Source organism: Cordyceps militaris, assembly GCF_000225605.1.
Source record: "Cordyceps militaris CM01 unplaced genomic scaffold CCM_S00002, whole genome shotgun sequence".
NCBI classification, from domain to species: domain Eukaryota; kingdom Fungi; phylum Ascomycota; class Sordariomycetes; order Hypocreales; family Cordycipitaceae; genus Cordyceps; species Cordyceps militaris.
The window spans coordinates 1,011,084-1,030,309 of record NW_006271970.1 but is presented as its reverse complement, the minus strand read 5'-3'; the positions used below and the strand labels follow the sequence as shown (position 1 = coordinate 1,030,309).

The 19,226-nt window shown below is 57.2% G+C and overlaps 6 protein-coding genes across 6 annotated transcripts; 5 read left to right on the top strand and 1 right to left on the bottom strand.

Annotated features, from left to right (window-relative positions):
* Positions 1–134: 134 nt before the first annotated feature.
* On the top strand, positions 135–1,532 carry CCM_02269 (uncharacterized protein; the record flags this gene model as incomplete). The annotated part of the gene is made up of 2 exons (XM_006667421.1): positions 135–698; positions 750–1,532. The coding sequence occupies 2 exons, from the start codon at positions 135–137 to the stop codon at positions 1,530–1,532; spliced, it is 1,347 nt and encodes a 448-aa protein (XP_006667484.1).
* Positions 1,533–4,273: 2,741 nt separating this feature from the next.
* CCM_02268 (C6 finger domain protein, putative) lies at positions 4,274–7,370 on the top strand (the record flags this gene model as incomplete). The annotated part of the gene is made up of 2 exons (XM_006667420.1): positions 4,274–5,191; positions 5,973–7,370. The coding sequence occupies 2 exons, from the start codon at positions 4,274–4,276 to the stop codon at positions 7,368–7,370; spliced, it is 2,316 nt and encodes a 771-aa protein (XP_006667483.1).
* Positions 7,371–9,327: 1,957 nt separating this feature from the next.
* On the bottom strand, positions 9,328–11,382 carry CCM_02267 (L-ascorbate oxidase; the record flags this gene model as incomplete). Its single annotated transcript, XM_006667419.1, has 1 exon — positions 9,328–11,382. The coding sequence occupies one exon, from the start codon at positions 11,380–11,382 to the stop codon at positions 9,328–9,330; it is 2,055 nt and encodes a 684-aa protein (XP_006667482.1).
* A 1,734-nt stretch (positions 11,383–13,116) lies between these two features.
* Positions 13,117–14,455, top strand: CCM_02266 (acid phosphatase; the record flags this gene model as incomplete). Its single annotated transcript, XM_006667418.1, has 2 exons — positions 13,117–13,351; positions 13,413–14,455. The coding sequence occupies 2 exons, from the start codon at positions 13,117–13,119 to the stop codon at positions 14,453–14,455; spliced, it is 1,278 nt and encodes a 425-aa protein (XP_006667481.1).
* A 1,424-nt stretch (positions 14,456–15,879) lies between these two features.
* Positions 15,880–16,713, top strand: CCM_02265 (uncharacterized protein; the record flags this gene model as incomplete). The annotated part of the gene is made up of 1 exon (XM_006667417.1): positions 15,880–16,713. One exon carries the CDS (start codon positions 15,880–15,882, stop codon positions 16,711–16,713), a length of 834 nt encoding a protein of 277 aa, XP_006667480.1.
* Positions 16,714–17,407: 694 nt separating this feature from the next.
* On the top strand, positions 17,408–18,966 carry CCM_02264 (ubiquinone biosynthesis monooxygenase COQ6; the record flags this gene model as incomplete). Its single annotated transcript, XM_006667416.1, has 2 exons — positions 17,408–17,594; positions 17,669–18,966. 2 exons carry the CDS (start codon positions 17,408–17,410, stop codon positions 18,964–18,966), a joined length of 1,485 nt encoding a protein of 494 aa, XP_006667479.1.
* Positions 18,967–19,226: the final 260 nt, after the last annotated feature.

The following is a 19,226-nucleotide window of genomic DNA, read 5'->3' as shown; positions in this document are numbered from 1 at the left end:
AATTTCCACATTGGAATTTTATTCAAAACCTCCTTTCGACTCATCACTATTGAGAAATCCTGTTTTTGTTCAAAAGCCGAACCGCGCATTCTTCACACCCCTGCCGGACAGCAGGGCGATCCGCATCACTCATCATGCTCAACATACCAAGGCGCGTTCGCAAGCGGCTGCTTCAGACTGCGATCCTGGGCCTCGTCATATTGAGCGTATCTTACATCGTACTGCCACCCGACTCTTCGATCCGCCTGGCGCTGCGCTTCAATGCGGTGCGGGCATCGGCCGCCGTGCGTGGGGCGACGGAGGACCGGGACGCCTGGCTGCGGCAGCCGGCGCCGTACAAGCTGGACCTGCGCGAGGACGTCGGGTACCTGATTAAGACGGGCTACGGGACGAGGCACCGCGTGCCGCTGCAGCTGGCCGCGCTGCAGGGGAGCTATGGCGGCGGCCTCTTGGGCGAGGAGGGCAAGGACTACGTGGTGGTGGGCGACTGGACGACGGTGGACGGCAAGGATGCCAAGGCCATTGGCGTACCGGTGCACGACGTGCTTAAGATGGTGCGGGAGTACGGCGATGGGGACTGGAGGGCTCATCACCGGCTCAAAAAGTACCAGACGCTGCAGAGCGCGATACAGGCGGGCGACGAGGAGACGGCGCTGGGGATCGGACGCAGCGTCGGCTGGGAGCTCGACGCGCTCAAGGTACGTGCACTGTGGATAGTATACTTTGCGCTGTGTACTGACAGGTTCTAGTTTGCGCCGGGGATGGAGCTCATGTACAAGACGATGCCTAACAAGAAGTGGTATCTCATCTTGGACGACGATACGTTTGTTGTGAAATCGACGCTGAATCTGTTATTGACGCACCTGAATCCGGAGAACCCGCACTATATTGGCAATGCGGTGGGTGACTTCCGCGGACGGTTTGCGCACGGCGGATCGGCCATCATCATCTCGGGCGAGGCGATGCGCCAGCTCTTCCGTCGCAAAGACGTGGTGCGGCAGGCGTACGTGGAGTCGCTCGACGAGAAATGGGGGGACAGGCTGGTGGCGACGACGTTTCTCAAGCTGGGCATCTACCTGGAGGAGCGGTACGCGCACCACTTCAACGGCGAGGCGCCCGAGGAGACGCGCATCACGCGGGAAAAGTACTGCGCGCCGATCCTGTCGTTCCACTCGCTGCGGACGGCGGCGGCGACGACGCGGGTGAGCAAGGTGGTCGGTACGGCGACCAAACCCGTGCGCTGGGGCGAGTTGATGGAGCTCTTCCGGCCAGCGGCGGCGGCCCGGGGCCAGGACCACGTCGGACCGGCGGACAAGCAGGTCAGGACGTGGGGGCTGGTCAAGAAGGCGAGCGACTGCCAGCGCAAGTGCGAGGTCGAGAACAGCAAGTGGTGCCTGGCATGGACGTACGATGCGCGCAAGGAGGCGTGCCAGGCGAGTCCATGGATGGTGCCTGGGGCGGATGGCGCCGAGGGCAAGGTGTCGGGGTACAATAAAGAGGCCGTGAAACGGATGCAGGCGGGGTGCGCTTGAGACGGGTGTGTATGAGTCGGAGGGGCCGATGATGAGTTGGATGGGGGCGGCTTATGACAGTCGGAAGAGGTGCTATCCGGGGCGGACACTCGGCGGGAAGGGGGGGGGGTCCAATACTATTGAGTGAGTGTGGACCTCGACAATGCAAACAATCTGGACGTGGACGATGAATGAAACGGAGCAAGAAAGAGTATGTAATAATAGTAATCTGTACGTTCAAGAAAACGTTGGGCACTCTGTTACAGGGAACAAGCGAATGAGACTTGAAAGATGCTAAAATTAGAATGGGTGGCAGGGTGCCATGCGAGCGAGATGTATGTACAACGTATAACGAGTTGATGAAGAGAGATTGGCAGGGTACGCAGCATAAGAATGTCGGAAGCGAGATGAGGACAGGTATCTTCTTGGAGAGGGAGAGGGAGAGGAAGAGTGCTCCGTACAGCTGGAGAAGAAGTGGTGAGGTGATTTTTTTTGGATTTTTTTTGTTTGAGAACTGAGGAATAAAAATAAGAATAAAACAAATGAAAAAGAAGAGATGATGTTTGATTACACTGGTCACCTGGCTGCTTGGTGCACTTGTGCATGGAGCGACTCGCCAGGGTGGAAAGGCTACATGGGTCGATGATGGACCAGGCCCCTTGCCAGCGGCTAGGGGGGGCCAGGGGGGGTATGTTTGGGGGTCTTTTGGGGGTTTAATATTTGGCTTATCATGTCGTAGAAGGTTGGAAGGGCAATTGGAAGCCACTTTGGAAGTCGAAGCGACGGGAGCGATGTGGGCCAAGGGAGGGGGCTGATCTCTCTGTGCTTGGATTGGCCTTTTTTGGGTTGTCGGCAAACAAATATGAGGGGGAATATTTTTTTTCCAACGGCAAGGATGAAGGAGGAGGAAAAAAAAAAGGGCAGTGCGCGAGGCAGGGATGGCCAGCATCCGCTTGGCAGAGATTGCTTTGGCTGCATGAAGAAATGCTGACGATGTCGATTTAAAGCACTGGTCCGTCATGAATAAATAAATGACGGCAACCCAACTAGTGGTACCTAGCTGTGCAGACCTACTGCGTACCTATGTACCTAGGTAGGTACCTAGGTACAGCTGCACGGCTAGCTGGCTCGCTTGTTGAGGTCGGTCGGGGGAGGAACTCAGCGCTAAGACTTAGCAGGGAGCCGCCAAGGTTCGGCTCAGAGCTCAGAGCGGCCGCAGCCAAGCTTCCTCGCTAATGACAGGACCAGACCCGCCTGGGATTTTGTAGTTAACTAGGTCCTGTTACTGTACAATTCCTACGCCATTACGTTAGTACCTACGGAGTAGTCCCTTTGACTGGGTACGAGAAATAACCAAACTGTTCATCCCCCCCCCCCTTATCAGCGTTCGGAAAGTCCCCCCGAAAAGTCACCGGCAGTGATTGGTTGGGGAAGGCAGCGCATCATGCGTGCGTATGGTCATGCGACCAATAGGGAAAAATGACGGCCATCTCTGTCTCGTGTGCCAGCAACTTGCTGGGCTGGATGGAAGTGGCCTCATCCCATTCCAAATCTGACAAAGACTGCCTGGTTTGACTGCCGGATGAAATATTTGTATATTTGTATATTTGTATATTTGTAAATTGTACAAGGCAGAAATGTTGGTTACTCAGTAACTAACTAATGCATCTTCCCTTGGGGCGATGAACTTGATATCCCTGTACATATGTGCCGGGACGAGCGCGCGCGCGGCCTTTTTTTTCCTCGATACTTGGGTGCCTAGGGTACCTCGAGCAGCATAAGAAAGCTGTTTACTCTGTTTACTTTGGGGAGGGTGTGCTTGGGCGCGCCTCGCATCATCACTCCATGTCCTACCTATCGAAGCGAGGGAAAAGAAAAAAGCTTAAAATAATAACAATAACACCACCCCAAAGACCCCGCCGACAGGCCTTGCAGAATTGAGCAGCAGAATACTCTGTACATAGGTAGAACGTAAGCTTCTTATTGGAGCGGCATGCCCATCTGCATGTACGGACTCTGGGTATCCGTCTACCTTGGGTACCTAGTTACCAGGTAGGTACTTCCCCTACTTCCCTTCTGTCTATTCGTAGAAGCGACAAGTCTGGGCGCTAGCGCAAAGCTTCTCGCCGGCCCGAACAAACCAAAAATACACTGGCCCTCCTCCCTCCTCGCCTTCAGACCAAAGGCCTTGCCAGCCAACCTGCCTTGCCTAGTCCGGCATTGTACTAAATTATAAACGAAGTACCTACTGACCTGGTAGTTACCTAGTAGTTAATTATGGCCCGCATGCCTTTGGCGCTTCGTCACTCTCTCACTCACTACATCAATCTTTTGACTTCCTTCTCTTCTCTGCTTGTCTTGACGACGACTTGTTTTCTTCCCTCTTCATTCACTACCAAAAAACATTCCTCCGGCCGCCCAGCCATCTCACCCACACCCCCCCCCCTTGCAGCGGCTCATCGGTCAAAGGGGCCCCCAATCGATTCTCGCTTCCTTGTTTCTTGCCGTTTTCTTTCATCATCACCATCTTCTCTAAGCTTCATGTTAATCCTCTTGTTCCCTTTCCTGTCCAGTGTCCCTCCCCTACCCGGTTGGATTTTCCCATTTTCACTATTCATTTTCGGGGGGGAGGTGTTGCTCTAGCGTTTCTCTACCCGGCCCTTTTTTTTGCTTTCTCGCCCATGTCGAAACTTGGCTCCATAACAGGCTTCTCATTTTAATCCAGGCAAAAAAAAAAAAAACATCCCGGACCCTGGCCAGGAATGGCGCCCGACAATCCAGTTGGCGGCGACGGCGATGCTGGTACCGTGACCAACTCCACTGCTCCGGCATCGTCGAATCTTGCTACCGGTCCTTCTCCCTCTCCTCCTCCCTCTGCTGCCGCCGTCGCTACATCTGCTGCTCCAGAGCCGCAAACATCTACGCCTCCGGCCTCCCGACCGCCTCCGACCAGCTCCAACCCCGAGCCGGCTGCCTCGACCTCTTCCACCTCGACCTCGACGTCCACAGCTCTCGCTACAGCTTCTACTGTTGCTACCACTGCTGCAGCTGCTGCAGCCACCATCGCCAGCCCTGCCACCATCACACCGACCACGATACCTCACGCGCCTGCTCCCGCCGCTGAAGCTGCTTCTCGCAGCCCCCTCAACGGTACACGAGCGGCGCAGCCTTCTCCCGCCCCGACCGACGGCGAAATGTCCAACCATCTCCTTCTCCTCGGCCGCCAGGCTGCTGCTCCCCCGGCCTCGCACCCTTCTCCCTCCTCGCATCATTCTGCCAGCTACCGCACCGATGCCCAGCCACAGGCCCCGACGGCTCCCTCGACAGCCACGTCAGCTCCTCCGCCCTCGACGAACCCGACGACCCAATTCACCTCATACTCGAATGTCACGACCTCGCAGGCCCCCGATGCTCAACGAGCTGCTGGTCACGCCAACGGCCCCAATGCCGTCACACTGCCGAGCATGCGCACCATTGACGCCATGACCCAGCAGCAGCCGCAGTCTGGCCCTCATCCGCACACTATCAACGGACCTCTGCAACCCGCATCTCCTTCTGGCCAGGCATACTATGCTCAGTCTACTGTCGGTGCTACGCCGGGTTATGGGTTACACACGGAGCTGTCTCGCTACCCTCTGCCCCACGATCCTCGCCTGCCAGGAAGTAGAGGCTCCAAGAAGGTTGGTCTTATCGGTTGCTACCCGCCGCCTTCTCACCAGATGCGACCGGACCGTGCAGTCCGGCGCTGCTGGCCCTCCCTATCCTCCTGTGTGCTTGTCCATGGCTAACCACATGCGAATGACAGGAAATCAAGCGGCGAACAAAGACGGGCTGTCTGACCTGCAGGAGACGACGAATCAAGGCAAGTTGACACTATTCACAAGTTGACAATATACACAACCCTCCAAACTACACGGACCGGATTCCACACCCTACGCCATCACCATGCAGCTCTATTCACTTGACCGTGTTGCAAGCTGCCATGTTGCACCAATTCTCTATCTGTCAACCTGGCACTCCAAGTGGAGTCGGATGCCCTAGTCCGTCCAAGGATTCGATCGACCCGAGACGCACCACCTCAAACTCGACAGTCGACGTCGTGACACGATTTTATGCATGCTGGCATGGAGTTCCCTGCCAGTAACAGTCACGATATTTCTGGTTATTGGACAGCTGTGCTTTGACTAGCAAGGCTGTCGTCGCTGCATCTGCCGCTGCCAAGTCATGTCGTCCAAAGTCTTTAGCCTACTGGGGCTTTCATCAGTCAGCAAATGGGGCGCCACCACCACCACGTCAAGCTCCCCACCAAAATATACTCATAGCGTGCCTGCCCAAGTCGCGATGCATAATGGCCACCCTTGACATTTCCCTTCATCTACTCAGCACCTTGGTTTTTTAACTCTTGTCCCCCCAGCACGGCATACTAACCTGCGCCCATTTTTTGGCATTGCTTTCTTTTAGTGCGACGAAGCTCATCCTACCTGCAATAACTGCAAAAAGTCGAAACGCGAGTGTCTCGGCTACGACCCCATCTTCCGCCAGCAGCCAGCAGCTCAACCAGGCTCCATTCAGCCGGCACCGTCGCCTACCGCGTCGCTCCCTTCATCCAATTCGCCTGGATCCGTCGCCGGCAACGGCCGCCAAATTAACGCGTACACTACCCAGTCGTCGATGCTGCCGGCCTCGTATGCGGCCACTTCTACCCCTCACACTGCAACTGCCAACCCAACTCCCAACACAGCCTATCACTCGATCTCTGTTGCCGCCGCCCACTCGGCAACGTCTATTGCAGCTGATACTCGATACGAATATTCCGCCAGCGCCAATCCTGCTTCGAGAGCATACCAGCCTGCCGCAGCGTTTGACCCCGCTCGACACGTTAACCACACTGCAAATAACCAGCTGGATCATAGGTTACCAGAACCAGGTGAGCACAATTACTACCATACCATGTTTCTAACCAAGCGACTTACACCCATCAAAGCGCCCAAGATGAAAGTCCACCAAATTATCGACTCTCTCGGGCCTACCCCCACATCACCTCAAGTTCCCGCCAGCGAGGAGACGTTTAGTGAAATCACCAAAGTCTACCACGAAATGTATGCGACTGCACTGGCGGCCTTCTTCGAGACTACCTGGTACTATTTTGCCGAGAACAACATCATGTCCTTCCCCAAGCACCCTCCACTGCTAGAGCAGATGGCTTCGTTTCTCAAGGTGCTCGAAGCTGTCAAGGCGAATGACCATACGCAAATGGCTTACTCTGGCATCCTCGAGACTAGAATCGTCTGGCAGCTTGCTTGTACCGCTTTTCAGACCCCAGAGCGTGGCAACGCATCCATGCGGGTTACTTTGCCCCCGGAAGGTGACAGCGCCGAGGCTCGAAGCCGTTTGCAAGTGGTGGACACGCTGTTGTGTGGCGAGTATCTGCCAAACAATCCATTATCGCCCCCGGTAGCCGACTCGGACACTCAAAGGACACGCCAGTTTGACTTTTGGTACAATCTGGCCGATTTTATCCGTCACCGCGACAATCCCGAATCGCCTCAAGCTCAGCAGGCCCAGGAAGACGTCTTGGGCAGGATGCGCGGCTTGCTCGATGGACGCGAGAACCGTGACGTGCTCTACTCTATTGCTGTGGTTCGTCACTTGTCTCCTCGCTTGGGACCGAACTACGGAACGTCTCAATCGCCCGGGAACGACGAGGCGGAGCCAAAGAGCCGGCTGGCGGTGGCGTCCGGATTCCTTTTGAACCAATCACAGGTGACGGGCGGCACGACCAACGTTGTTCGACGTATAAGTGACATTGCATGCCGCGCATTTGTGAATCCTGGTGTCAACATTGCGAGAAGAGCCTGATTTGAGCGACCTTGTGATACCCACCTAGTGCGTGAGTCCGGGAGTCACCCGTGAGACTCGTATTTTTGCCCCGGAAGAAAACCTGCATTTTGGCGTTTTTATATTTTTATTATATCCCCTCCCCGCCATTGCCATTCCCGTGACGGATGGCGTGGGACTTGGCTGTTCTGGAAAGACAAACGGGCAGAAGTATTTGTGTTGGGAGTTGTACAAGTTTGTACAAGAAACGGACATTCATCTCCTTCATCCATTTTCCTTCACAATTGTTGTTCAATATACATTATCTATTCTTTTTTATTGGCGCGAAGGTTTGGGAAAGAAACAGTTTATAGAAATTGGAGAGCACGTGGGATCTTGCCTGGCGCCACCTGTTTTTGTCTTTCAAAGTCACTGGATTCTCCATTCTATCTTCAAAGCAGGCAGTTGGCGTTTTCGGATTTACAATAGAGAAGAGCAATAAATTGCTGGAGGAGAATCACCTTCAAAGACTAAATAGAGTTTGTAATTATCATCATATATAGCCACAACTGATGTCTCATTGCGTCTTCGCGTTTCTATTTCCTACGCGTCTAGGTTGATACAAGACAATGTGATTGTAGACCTCCAAGAAAATAACAAGGCTCTCACGGCGATGCCATGGAGCACTTTTGTGAAACGTGAGTCTCGAATCTAGAGTACTAGTCCCCCGCTCAGCCATGGTGGTGGTTCAGACGCCGGCACGGTGACCATCTCGATCTATCGCATATGCCGGAGGGCATGGCTCACTCACCTCGGCCGCCTCTGTACATGAAGACGTCGTCGCCAATGGTCCCGTCGCCGGAACGAAGTGCCAGACCGTCGGCCCCGTCGTCGGCGGGGGCGTCGGGTGGCGCGTCTGCGGAGCGAGCTGCCAGCTCCCACAGTACGCACACGGCGGGGGCGTCGTCGTCGTCGTCGTCGTTGTCGGCAGCAGGGGGGCGGTAGGCCGGCGGCTCTCCCAGCACGCAAAGTACAGGTCCGCCGGGAAGCAGCCGACGAGGATGAGCCAGCAGGGGTCGACAATGTCGCTGAGGCCGAGAAACAGGCCGCCCAGCAGCGAGTGGAGCAAGAGCAGGGTGACAATGGACAGCCACCGGCAGTGGTCCGGGTCGTAGCCAGCCTCGCTCTCGTCCTCGGTGGCGCCGAGGATGCGGCGCAGCCGCACGAAGAGCGGCCACCCGCGCAGGATCACGGCGAGAATGAAGACTAATTGGGGGGGGCGCGTTGTGTTAGGGACATGTTGGGAAAGGGGGACAGAGAGAGGGAGAGGGACGTACGGGGCAGGAAAACAGAGTCCATGGCTTTGCAGAGGACAAGGACTCGAGGTCAAGGTAGGATGGGCGATGGAGAGGAGGTGTGAGAATCTTTGGAGAAGAAAGAGGGCATGGTGGGTTTTAATGTCTTGTTTCTGCGCTTTGGATTGACGCGGATTATATTATACTTTACGCTGTTGGCTGGTATAAGTGTTTTTTTGGCGTGGCTAGTAGACGCGCCAAAGACTTTTTTTCTCGACTTTTCAAGGTAGTAGGCCCAAAGAAACTATGGAAGGGTTTACCGAAAAATAAAATGAAAAAATAGCACGGGCAAAAATAATGGTAGTATGCGATGGCGAAATATCCTTTTCAAGACTGGCCAAGTGGACCGCCAGAAATGCTGAAAATCAAGGGGAGTGAAGGACACGAGGTTACGATAGAAAAGAGCAAAGTTTGTTTTTGGGGGGCGGGGCGGGGGAGTGGACAATCAGGTTAACATTCGTCGTGTTGGCTTGAGAAGCTCGGTTACAATGGTCAACTTGGGGTTGCTGGCGTGGTAGTAGTGAACTTGTGTAGGTAGTCATGTGCCTAGTCTATTTTGTACGGGTAGGTATTATGTACACGGGATCTATATACAAAACGGTTATTCTCTAGTATACGGAGTCAAAATCTGATGAGACGCGAGATTATTTGGTGATATGACCAAACCAAAGATCGTCCGACGGACGCATGCCCGTCAAGACGCCGTCTCTGGAACACAGCTCCCTCTGTCTCTCGTCGACGGTCCAGTGGCGAACAGCGTCGCTGCCGACGAGAAACTGCATCACCATGCCGGACTCGGCGTGCCAGGTGTTGTGGCAGTGAAAGGCCCAGAGGCCCGGGTTGTCGAGGACGACGCGGACGATAACCCAGCCGTAGCCTTCGACGGTGACAGTGTCGCGCCGGACGGGGTTCACGAGGAGATGCTCGTGCTCGGCCAGGTACGCGGGCATCTGGTGGGCTTCGGGCGGGTAGCCCGTCTCGCCCTGGACGAGGACGAAGAATTTGTGCCCGTGGAGGTGGAACGGGTGGGAGCCGTCGTCAAAGTTGTTGATCGCGAGGTCAATGGTGCGCGCGCCCGTCGTCTCGAGGACATAGTCACGCGTAGGGTCAAAAACCTTGTCGTTGACAGCCATGGCGGCGGCGGCGGGTTTCGTAGAGGAGGCCGAGCCTGCGTCGGCGGCGCGGATGCCGTCGAGGTAGCGATGCAAGGACGGGTGCGTGGCGTTGGCGTGCCACGTGGAGCCGTTGAAGAAGCCGCGGGCCAGCGCCCAGTCGCCAATCATAAAGTTGGCGCGGACAAGGACGAACTCGTCGGCGGGCGGCGGCGACTGCGCGACGACGGGGTGCAGCGCGCTGACGTTGAGGTCGCGGCAGATGACCTCGGCGGCCTCGGGCCAGTCCTCGCTGGTGGGCTCGGCGGCGGGCAGAGGGGCGTCGTCGGACTGGTAGCGGATGACGGCATGCAGCTCGGGGACAAGGCGCTTGTTCTCGGTGGTGAAGCATTGGGTGACGATGCGGGCGCGCATCCAAAAGGCGTCGGCGGTGGTGACGTTGGTCTCGAGGATGACACTGTAGCGCTGCGCGGGGAGGATATTGAGGCGGTGAAAGGGCTCCGGGTGGACGTCGGTGCCGTCAACCTCGGTGACGTAAAAGGGGTGTTCGTCAAACTGGATCTGGAACTCGGCCATGGCGCCGACGTTGATGACGCGCAGCCGGTGCCGCTGGTTGGCGGCGAGGTCAAAGACGGGGCGGGAGGTGTTGGCGGCGTCACAGGGCCAGCCGGGGAAGTCGGCGCAGTCGCGGACGCCGCGGCCGTTGATGAGGGCATTGTCCGGGACGGGTTCGTCGTTTTCCATGTCGGGCTGGAGGTAGTCCATGAGCAACTCCGAGGTGAGGTTGTGGTAGTGGTCCTGGACCATGACGATGCGGTCTGAGGCGTAGTCGAGCTCCTGCAGGACGGTGCGCTCGTTCCTGGCGTGTATGACGACGGGACCGAGCAGGCCGTCCGAGGCCTGGGCGCTGTGGTGCGCGTGGTACCAGTATGTGCCGGACTGGCCGCTGATGGTAAAGGTGTAGGTGAAGGAGGACCGGGGAGCGATGGGACACTGGGTGACGCCGACGGTGCCGTCCATGAAGTTGGAGCCGTTTTGGAAGAGGCCGTGGAAATGGAGGGCGGTCGCGTTGACGGCCTGGTTGTTGACGTGGACGATGATGGTGTCACCGTCGTTGCACTCGACAAGAGGACCGGGGAACTGGTCGTTGATGAGGTACATTAGGCGGTAGACGCCGTCCGGGTTGAGGTGGGCGTTGGTGATGGTCCAGTTGTATTCGCGTGTGGTGGGCGCGGCGGCAAAGTCCCACGCCATATCGAGGATATACTCGGCAGGGTCTCTGAGCCGCGGGCCGGGGCGCGTCTCCGGCTCCGGCGCGGCGGTCGGCTGCGGCTCCGGGTGTGTCTCGTCGACGGGCTCGGGAGGGGTCTGATGCTCACTGTCGCCATGGCTGCTTGGCGGGGCGGCGGCGTTGGAGGATATGCCAAACGGAATCAGAGTGAGGCCGAGGATCGTGATGACAAAGACGAGGAAGAAAAAGGCCATCTGCCAACAGGACCAGAGAGCGCGGCGCGGGCGGCCGTGGTGGTTCCACGACGAGGGCAGGCCATCGGGGCGCGGGGGCGGCGGCCGGGGGACGTCACTCATGGCAGCGCGCGGGAAGACGTCGGGTTCTGCATGCTCCGTCCGGTATATGATTCTCTGCGGCTGTAGAAAAAGAGAAGAGGGGGCCGGTAATGGACGGGAGAGGCGCGCGGTAGACGAGACAAAGTGATGCCTGGGGAACTTTGAGTCGTGGGTACTCCAAAGACCGTGTTCGGTAACTAGCTTGCTTGACCTACCTACTAAATAAGGTAAGGTAAGTCTGCTCAGTAATAGTGGGCGCTAATTTTGGTGGCGAAACAAGGCCACCTTCCTTCCTTGGTGGTGATAATGTCTGTACGAATAGGGTGTCATGGGTCATGGGCCCTCCCTCTCTACCTCAATGCCAAAATGCGACGTACAGGCGCTGACTCGGGCTTAGCGCCATTGTTTTCTGCGAAAGAATGTACTCCGTCTACGGAGTACTGACTCTTGGCTAGATGGTGGGCGGTAGCTACCGTCTGGGCGCCAAGATGTCGGCTTGATGGTGTGGGATCGAGTGGCGACGGGGTGGCCATTGAAAGCCATGGCATTACGAAACACAGGCGTCGAATGCAGCGGCAGAGATGGACGGTTCATCAATCGGACAGTCGCGCTTGGCAACGTTGGTGTCGATTCGCGGCGTTGCTCCGTGCTGATGTCGATAGTTGGCAGCCACAGCAGACGCCACCACGCTGCGGTCATTACAAGCAGGAGACATTCCAGAACCGGCTGCAGCCTCGGATTTGACAGTGCGCTCCCACGTTGCGAGGTAGGCGGGCCGTTGGCACAATGCGAGAGCTACCTATGAGAGGGAGCAGTCGGAATACAGCGCAAACGGCCACATGGTGATGTGATGCTGGTCGCCGAGCACCCGGTGTTCTCGGTGTACCATCTTGGATCATTGTTCCGGCGAGGCGTCCGGAAGAACGGCACGCACGCGATACGGCTAGGAAATAATAGACTTGGCAGAACCGTTTTTCCCGCGCAGAATATTCGCGGTGGGTGACGAGCATGAGCAAGCCAAACGTGACACGTGGATGCGTTGGGCGTTGTGAGACGGCAGGTTGTGGCTTATAATCTGTACAAATAAGTATTATTATAAAAATAAGTGTCTTGGTGGAGTGGATCCGCCGTCCAACACTCGGTGGATTAGCTGATTGCTGATTGGATAGAACTGGGGTCTCAGCTCCAAATATTTCAAGTGGGGGTGACTCGGGATCAGCCTAGGAGTACTCTGTCTAACATCTAAAACAAGGAAACATGTTTGGTTTCGAGGCCTAACAACAGAAAGTAGGGAATCAAAAGGGCAAAAATAGCAAGACAAAAAGCAACAAAAAATCAACTTTCCTCTTGACTCTTCAGGTGCAGGACAATCCTCGCTGGTCCTCATTCCCCACGGCCAGATAGCGAACCCCAATTCCAGTACGGATACCCCCGCCACCACCGCCACCAGGACCACTCAAGACCGGCCCATTTGCTCTAACCCAGGCACGAGGCTTCCCAAAACTCCCTCTCACTGACTACCTACCTACAATTCGTTGCCGCGCATGGCCAGCCAAGCCAAGAACCTATCCATGGTGTCCTGATCCTGCTAGCGTCTGCCCGTCATGCCGGCTCAGCTGCATACCTACATACCCAGGAACAGAAAATGTCATAAGCGGCCTCTCCGCCCATCTTGACGTCCTGTCGTCACATTGCCCTTGCCGTGACAATCGTCTCCCCCCCCATCTCTCCCTACCTCATCGCATCGCAATCACAATGCGCTTTCAACTCGCCGGCACCATCGCCGCCCTGGCCGGCCTCGTCGCTGCCGACCGAACCTGCGGCGCCAACTGGGAGACTCGTTACACGGCCACGGCCGCCCAGGAGGTCGCCGCCGCCGCCGCTACGGCCAAGACGTCGAGCCCGACCAGCCACGTCCCTGGCAAGGCCTTTGACCGTCTCGTCATCATCTACTTTGAGAACCAAAACTACGACAAGTCCATCGGTGACGGTATGTACACCCGCCCCCAAATCCTTGTCCCTCTCAACTTCTGTCTGTGTTTGACCCCCAGAACTAACTTGCCAAGTCAACTTCAACTACTTTGCCAAAAAGGGCATCCTCCTCGACAACTACTTTGCCCTTACCCACCCCTCTCAGCCCAACTACATGGCCGCCATCGCCGGTGACTACTTTGGCATGCAAAACGACAACTTCATCCGCGCACCGCGCAACATCTCCACTGTCATCGACCTGCTCGAGTACCGCGGCATCTCCTGGGGCCACTACCAGGAGGATATGCCCTACTCGGGCTTCGAGGGCATGGGATTCAAGAACCAGAACAATGGCAAGAACGACTACGTCCGCAAGCACAATCCCGCCATCATGCACGACTCGATCGTCCACTGGGAGAGCCGCCTGTCCCAGATCAAGAACCTCTCCATGATTGACACGTCGCGCTCCGTCTTCCACCAGGACCTCGCCGCCGACAAGCTGCCGCAGTGGATGTTCATCACCCCCAACATGACGTCGGACGGCCACGATACCGACGTCACCACGGCCGGCGCCTGGTGCCGTACCTTTCTCGACCCCCTGCTGGAGGACAAGAAGTTTATGAAGAAGACGCTCGTCCTCGTCACTTTTGACGAGAACGAGACGTACCCCAACCGCAACCAGATCCTCGGCGTCCTCCTCGGCGACGCCGTCCCCAAGGAGCTCGTCGGCACCACCGACAACAACTTTTACAATCACTACTCGGAAATTGCCACCGTCTCGGCCAACTGGGACCTGCCCACGCTCGGTCGCTGGGACGTCGGCGCCAACGTGTACCAGATGGTGGCTGCCAAGACGGGCGACAAGCTGCGCAAGTGGTCCTCGCCCGAGCAGCTGCAGTCCATGTACTTTAACTATTCCCAGGCCGGCCAGTTCAGCACCGCTGGCGGCAACAAGCGCTTCCCCGCGCCCAACCTCAAGCTCGACCATGCCGTCAACGGCCGCAAGATTCTCCCCCGCATCAAGGAGATTTGGGCCAACAGCCAGGCGCCCACCTACTACGAGGACACGGTCGAGGTGCCCGACGGCCTGCACCCGCCCAAGGGATATGAGCCCTCGAAATAGCTAACCGCCGCTTCTGCTGCTGCCGCTGTGCATGTTGACGTGTTGGATTACACAAAATATTGTATATACATGGTGGAAATATTTTTTAGCCTATGGTGATGGCATGAGCATGATGGAGAGACGATTGGAATCATGTAATATTTCCTTTCCGTCATATCAGTTGCTACCACCATTTATGCGCTTTGATGCCTACATAGACTGCCAAGAATAGAAGATGCGTCAACCTCGCATTCTCTCAGTCATACTATTACCTATCGCCCCTGCTATCCCCTACTGTCCCCTGCTATCATCAGTGTCTAGAACCACATAACTACCCATGCCATCCATCCACAACACCCTGGACACCCTGGACTGACCTGCCTGGTCCCCCGCCTTTGTCCACTTGGTGGCGTCGGCTGATCCGCCCCCTCCCCAACAGCTGGGCTCCAACCCACCCTTTGTAAGATGCGGGCTTGCAGGTGGCTTTTTGTCGAGGGGGGCTCTCCCGAATCATGTCCTCGCCATTCCAAAGCCAATGTCACCGCGCACGTGGGGGCTGCGTGCTCACTCACTTGAACAAGCCCACGGAGCCGTGTTGCCGGCTGGCTGCTGAAGCTCGAAGAGCGCGGATGCTGGTCGGCCGAAGCTGGTCTTATTCAACAAACCTGGGCCCGTGGTGGCAACATGTTTTGTTAAATAATAATAGCGAAAAGCTGGAAATGTAGCAACATTTTGTTCAGAGCTGCGCATACAGAGTAATCGGCCCTGCAAAATCAACATGACCAGGGGAACACCCCTGTGTGCAAAAAAGAACCTTCCTGATTCGGCGCCGCGTTCGGTCGGTCACCAAAACGTAGGCCGGCGGCGCAGGACGGATATCATGCGCCGCGCGGTCCCATGAACCACCCAGCAAAAACCCAGCTGTTTTTTCTGCGCTGAAATTCCGCAATGTAGCGTTCTTTTATTTTTCCATTTTTTCTCAGCCTCCTCTTTGTCCAATACCACCTCGCTCCTCCATCATGTGGGCCAGGGCCATGTAGCGCCCGTTCAAAGACCGCGACGCCTCTTGCGTTGGGTTTGCTGTCCTGGCCTCTTGAGTTTTTTTTCTTGTTGCCTTTTCATTCCAATTTGATAATACAAGTCTAAATTCTTCACCCTTTTACTACAGGAAAAATCGTGGTGTTGTGCTTGGCCTACCAACGGAGAGCTTCGCCAAGGTGCAGACCAACCGACCGGTTCCTGCCAGCGAACATTACGGGCCGCCACAACTAATTTGCTTCTCGAGACTCGATGCGGAGCCGTATTCTGCAGCCACTATACAGACTTGCACCAAATTCTTTATAAATTCCAGCGAGGTTGGATCTGACCTCGTTTCCCGGTTGCTCGAGTCCTCTCCTCACGACCTGCCTCAAACCTTGCCGCCTAGTACACGGCACCTGCCCACCATGGCCCTCTCCCAGAGCCCCAGCCGCACGCGGTTCCTGTCCGACTTTACGCTGGGCTTCTCCGACGGCCTGACGGTGCCCTTTGCCCTCACCGCCGGCCTCAGCTCGCTGGGCAAGGCCGACACCGTCATCTACGCGGGGCTCGCGGACCTCTGCGCCGGCAGCATCAGCATGGGCATCGGCGGCTACCTCTCCGCCCTGGACGAGCTGCCGGGGCCGCCGCCGTCCGACGAGGGTGACGAGGAGGAGCTCCGGGGCATGCTCCGGCACCACAACCACCGCCGCGGTTTCCATGGCGACGACAGTCTTGACGAGGAGGCGCTGGAAAAGGGCGACGCGGCCGGCGCGCAGGAGCAGCTCGTCCTGCGCCACCTCGAGCCGCTCTGCCTGTCGGCGACGACGGCCGCCAGCATAGTCGCCACGCTCCGCAGCCAGCCCGGCGGCCTGGACCGCGCCGTCGCCGGCATCCACCAGGTACGTGACGACGACGATGCTGCTGCTGCTGCTGCTGCCGACGACGCCGCGCCTCTTCCCATCTGGCCCGTCGCCTCGGGCCTCTCCATTGCGCTCGGCTACGCCGTCGGCGGCGCCATCCCGCTGCTGCCGTACCTGTTCACCGCCACCGTCGGCACCGGCATGCGCTGGAGCATCGGCCTCTGCCTGGCTGCGCTCCTGTCCTTTGGCGCCGGCAAGAAGTGGCTGCTGGGTGGTGGCCGTGTCAGGTGGCAGCAGTGCCTCTGGTCGGGGCTGCAGATGCTGGCCCTCGGCAGCATTGCGGCGGCGGCGGCGGTGGCGTGCGTGCATCTCCTGGGCTCCTTGACCGAGGCTCGCTGATGTCGGCGAGAAAGCTTTCCGAAGGAGCTCAGGGATGGGTTGTGGTGATGAAACTGGTTTAGCATGGAATGGCGTTTAGCAAGGTTTTTGTTTTTCGGCGACAGTAAATGGTATGAATTGGTATACTTAGTCCCCTGTATATATATCGATATATGTATGTGTAACTTTACAGGTCAAAAATTCTTTTTGGAAATGTGAGGAATGATAACAACGAAAGGAGTAAATCCCTTTCTATTTTTCTATAGCTTTACAGCATTTACTTCTGATTTTCTTTCTTTGGAAATGTAAACAATTATAACAATGAAAGGAGTACCTCTTTCTATCTTTTTTTGACCCTTTGGCTAAATTGCCATCTAACTACAATATCCTCACTACTTTCGGAGCCGCCAGCCGTGATCCAACACTGCAGCTACAAACACCACTTTCATATCTGAAAATCTTAACTCTGGAAACAACATTTATTTGGCTAGTTAGTAAAAAGTAAAACAGAAATATCAGTCTGACAATAAATCTGCTCAAGTACAGCCTTGACACTGTACAACCTCAATAAGCATCTGGCGTCATGCCCCACCAAAAAAGGACCACCCTCTCTCTCCTCGAAGCTGCCCATCTCCATCCTCTAAGGTCTTCCCTTCCACCCATCACAGGCATCCAATCGAATCAATTGGCCGCAAAGCACCCTACGCTACCAACCATGGCTCTTGGACGCGTCGTCTTCCCGAGCTCCCGGTTCGTCTGCCGCGGATGCTCTCGCCGCCTGACACCCACTTCGCGCCGCGCCTACTCTGCCTCCGCCGTCGGCGCGACACCCTCCCATGACATTTACGATGTCGTCTGCGTCGGCGGCGGCCCCGCGGGCCTCAGTCTCCTCACAGCTCTCCGTACGCTGCCATCCTTCTTCTCCACCACCCGTCCGCCCCCCTCCTGCCACCCTACTGATCCCCCGTACCTGCAGGCTCCCACCCGGTCACCGCACACCTCCGCGTCGCCCTCGTCGAGGCGCAGGACCTGTCCAAGGTTGCCTCCTTTTCGCTCCCACCGACGCAGTACTCGAACCGCTGCAGCTCCCTGACGCCCTCGTCCGCACACTTTCTCAACGAGATTGGCGCCTGGTCGCACATGCAGCGCGAACGCATCCAGGCGTTCCAGGAGATGCAAGTCTGGGACGGCGTCAGCGGCGCGCGCATCGAGTTTGACTGGCAGCACCGCGGTGGCGACGGTGGCAGCACCCTGGCGTACATGACGGAGAATCTCAACACCACGTCTGGCCTGTTGAAGCGTCTGCGGGAGCTCGGCGGCGTCACGGTCCTGGACAACTCGCGCGTGGAGAGTATCACCCTGGGGGAGGAGTCGGAGGACCTGGACTTGAGCGGGTGGCCCGTCGTGCACCTTGCAGGCGGGCAGTCGCTCGCGGCGCGGCTCCTCGTCGGTGCGGACGGCGCCAACAGCCCCGTCCGGGCCTTTGCGGGCATCGAGGCCCGCGGCTGGGACTATGGCCGCCATGGCGTCGTCGCCACGCTCGAGCTCGAGGGTGAGGGCTGGGGCGGCGCGCATACCAAGACGGCGTACCAGCGCTTCCTCCCCACGGGGCCCGTTGCTATGCTGCCCATGCCGGGCAAATATGCGACCCTGGTCTGGTCGACGACGCCCGAGAACGCCGCCGTGCTCAAATCGCTGGCCCCCCAGGACTTCCTCGCCCTCGTCAACGCCGCGTTCCGCCTGCCGCCCGTGGACGTGGCCTACATGCACACGCAAACAGCCGGGCAGCAGGAGGAGCTCTCGTGGCGCACGGAGCACACGCCGTTCGACGCGCACGCCGTCCCGCAGGCCGCCGTCGCCGTGCAGCAGGGCAGCGTGGCCGCGTTCCCGCTCAAGCTGCGGCACGCCGACACGTACATCGGCGAGCGCGTCGCGCTCGTCGGCGATGCCGCGCACACCATCCACCCGCTCGCCGGCCAGGGCCTCAACCAGGGCCAGGGCGACATCCAGAGCCTCGCGCGCACCATACAGTACGCCGTCGGCCATGGCCAGGATCTCGGCACGCAGATGGCGCTGGAGCCGTATAATGCCGAGCGATACGCGGCTAACCACGTCGTGCTCGGCGTCTGCGATAAGCTGCATAAGCTGTACTCGGTAGACAGCGGCCCGCTCGTGCCGTTGCGGTCGCTGGGCCTTCGCGCCGTCAACAGCTTCTCCTCGCTCAAGGGCTTTCTCATGGACCAGGCCTCGGGGGCGGGCACCAAGGTGTTTTGAGCAAAAAACTGTAAAATGTGACCCGTTTTCAATGTACAACTACCATGTATCCAACAACAAGCAATAAATTTAGAATCACATTTCTTTTGGCTGGTCTTGTTCCACAACGTCTCAACGCCTGGTGCTATAAAACCAAGATTCTAATCGACTAAAGAAACGTTGTATTGCGGAGTATATACTGAATCTCCTAGCCAGCTATGACTACAAACAAAAGGAAATCAAAAGAAGCCCCATTCTACATTTCTACATGGCCAAACAAA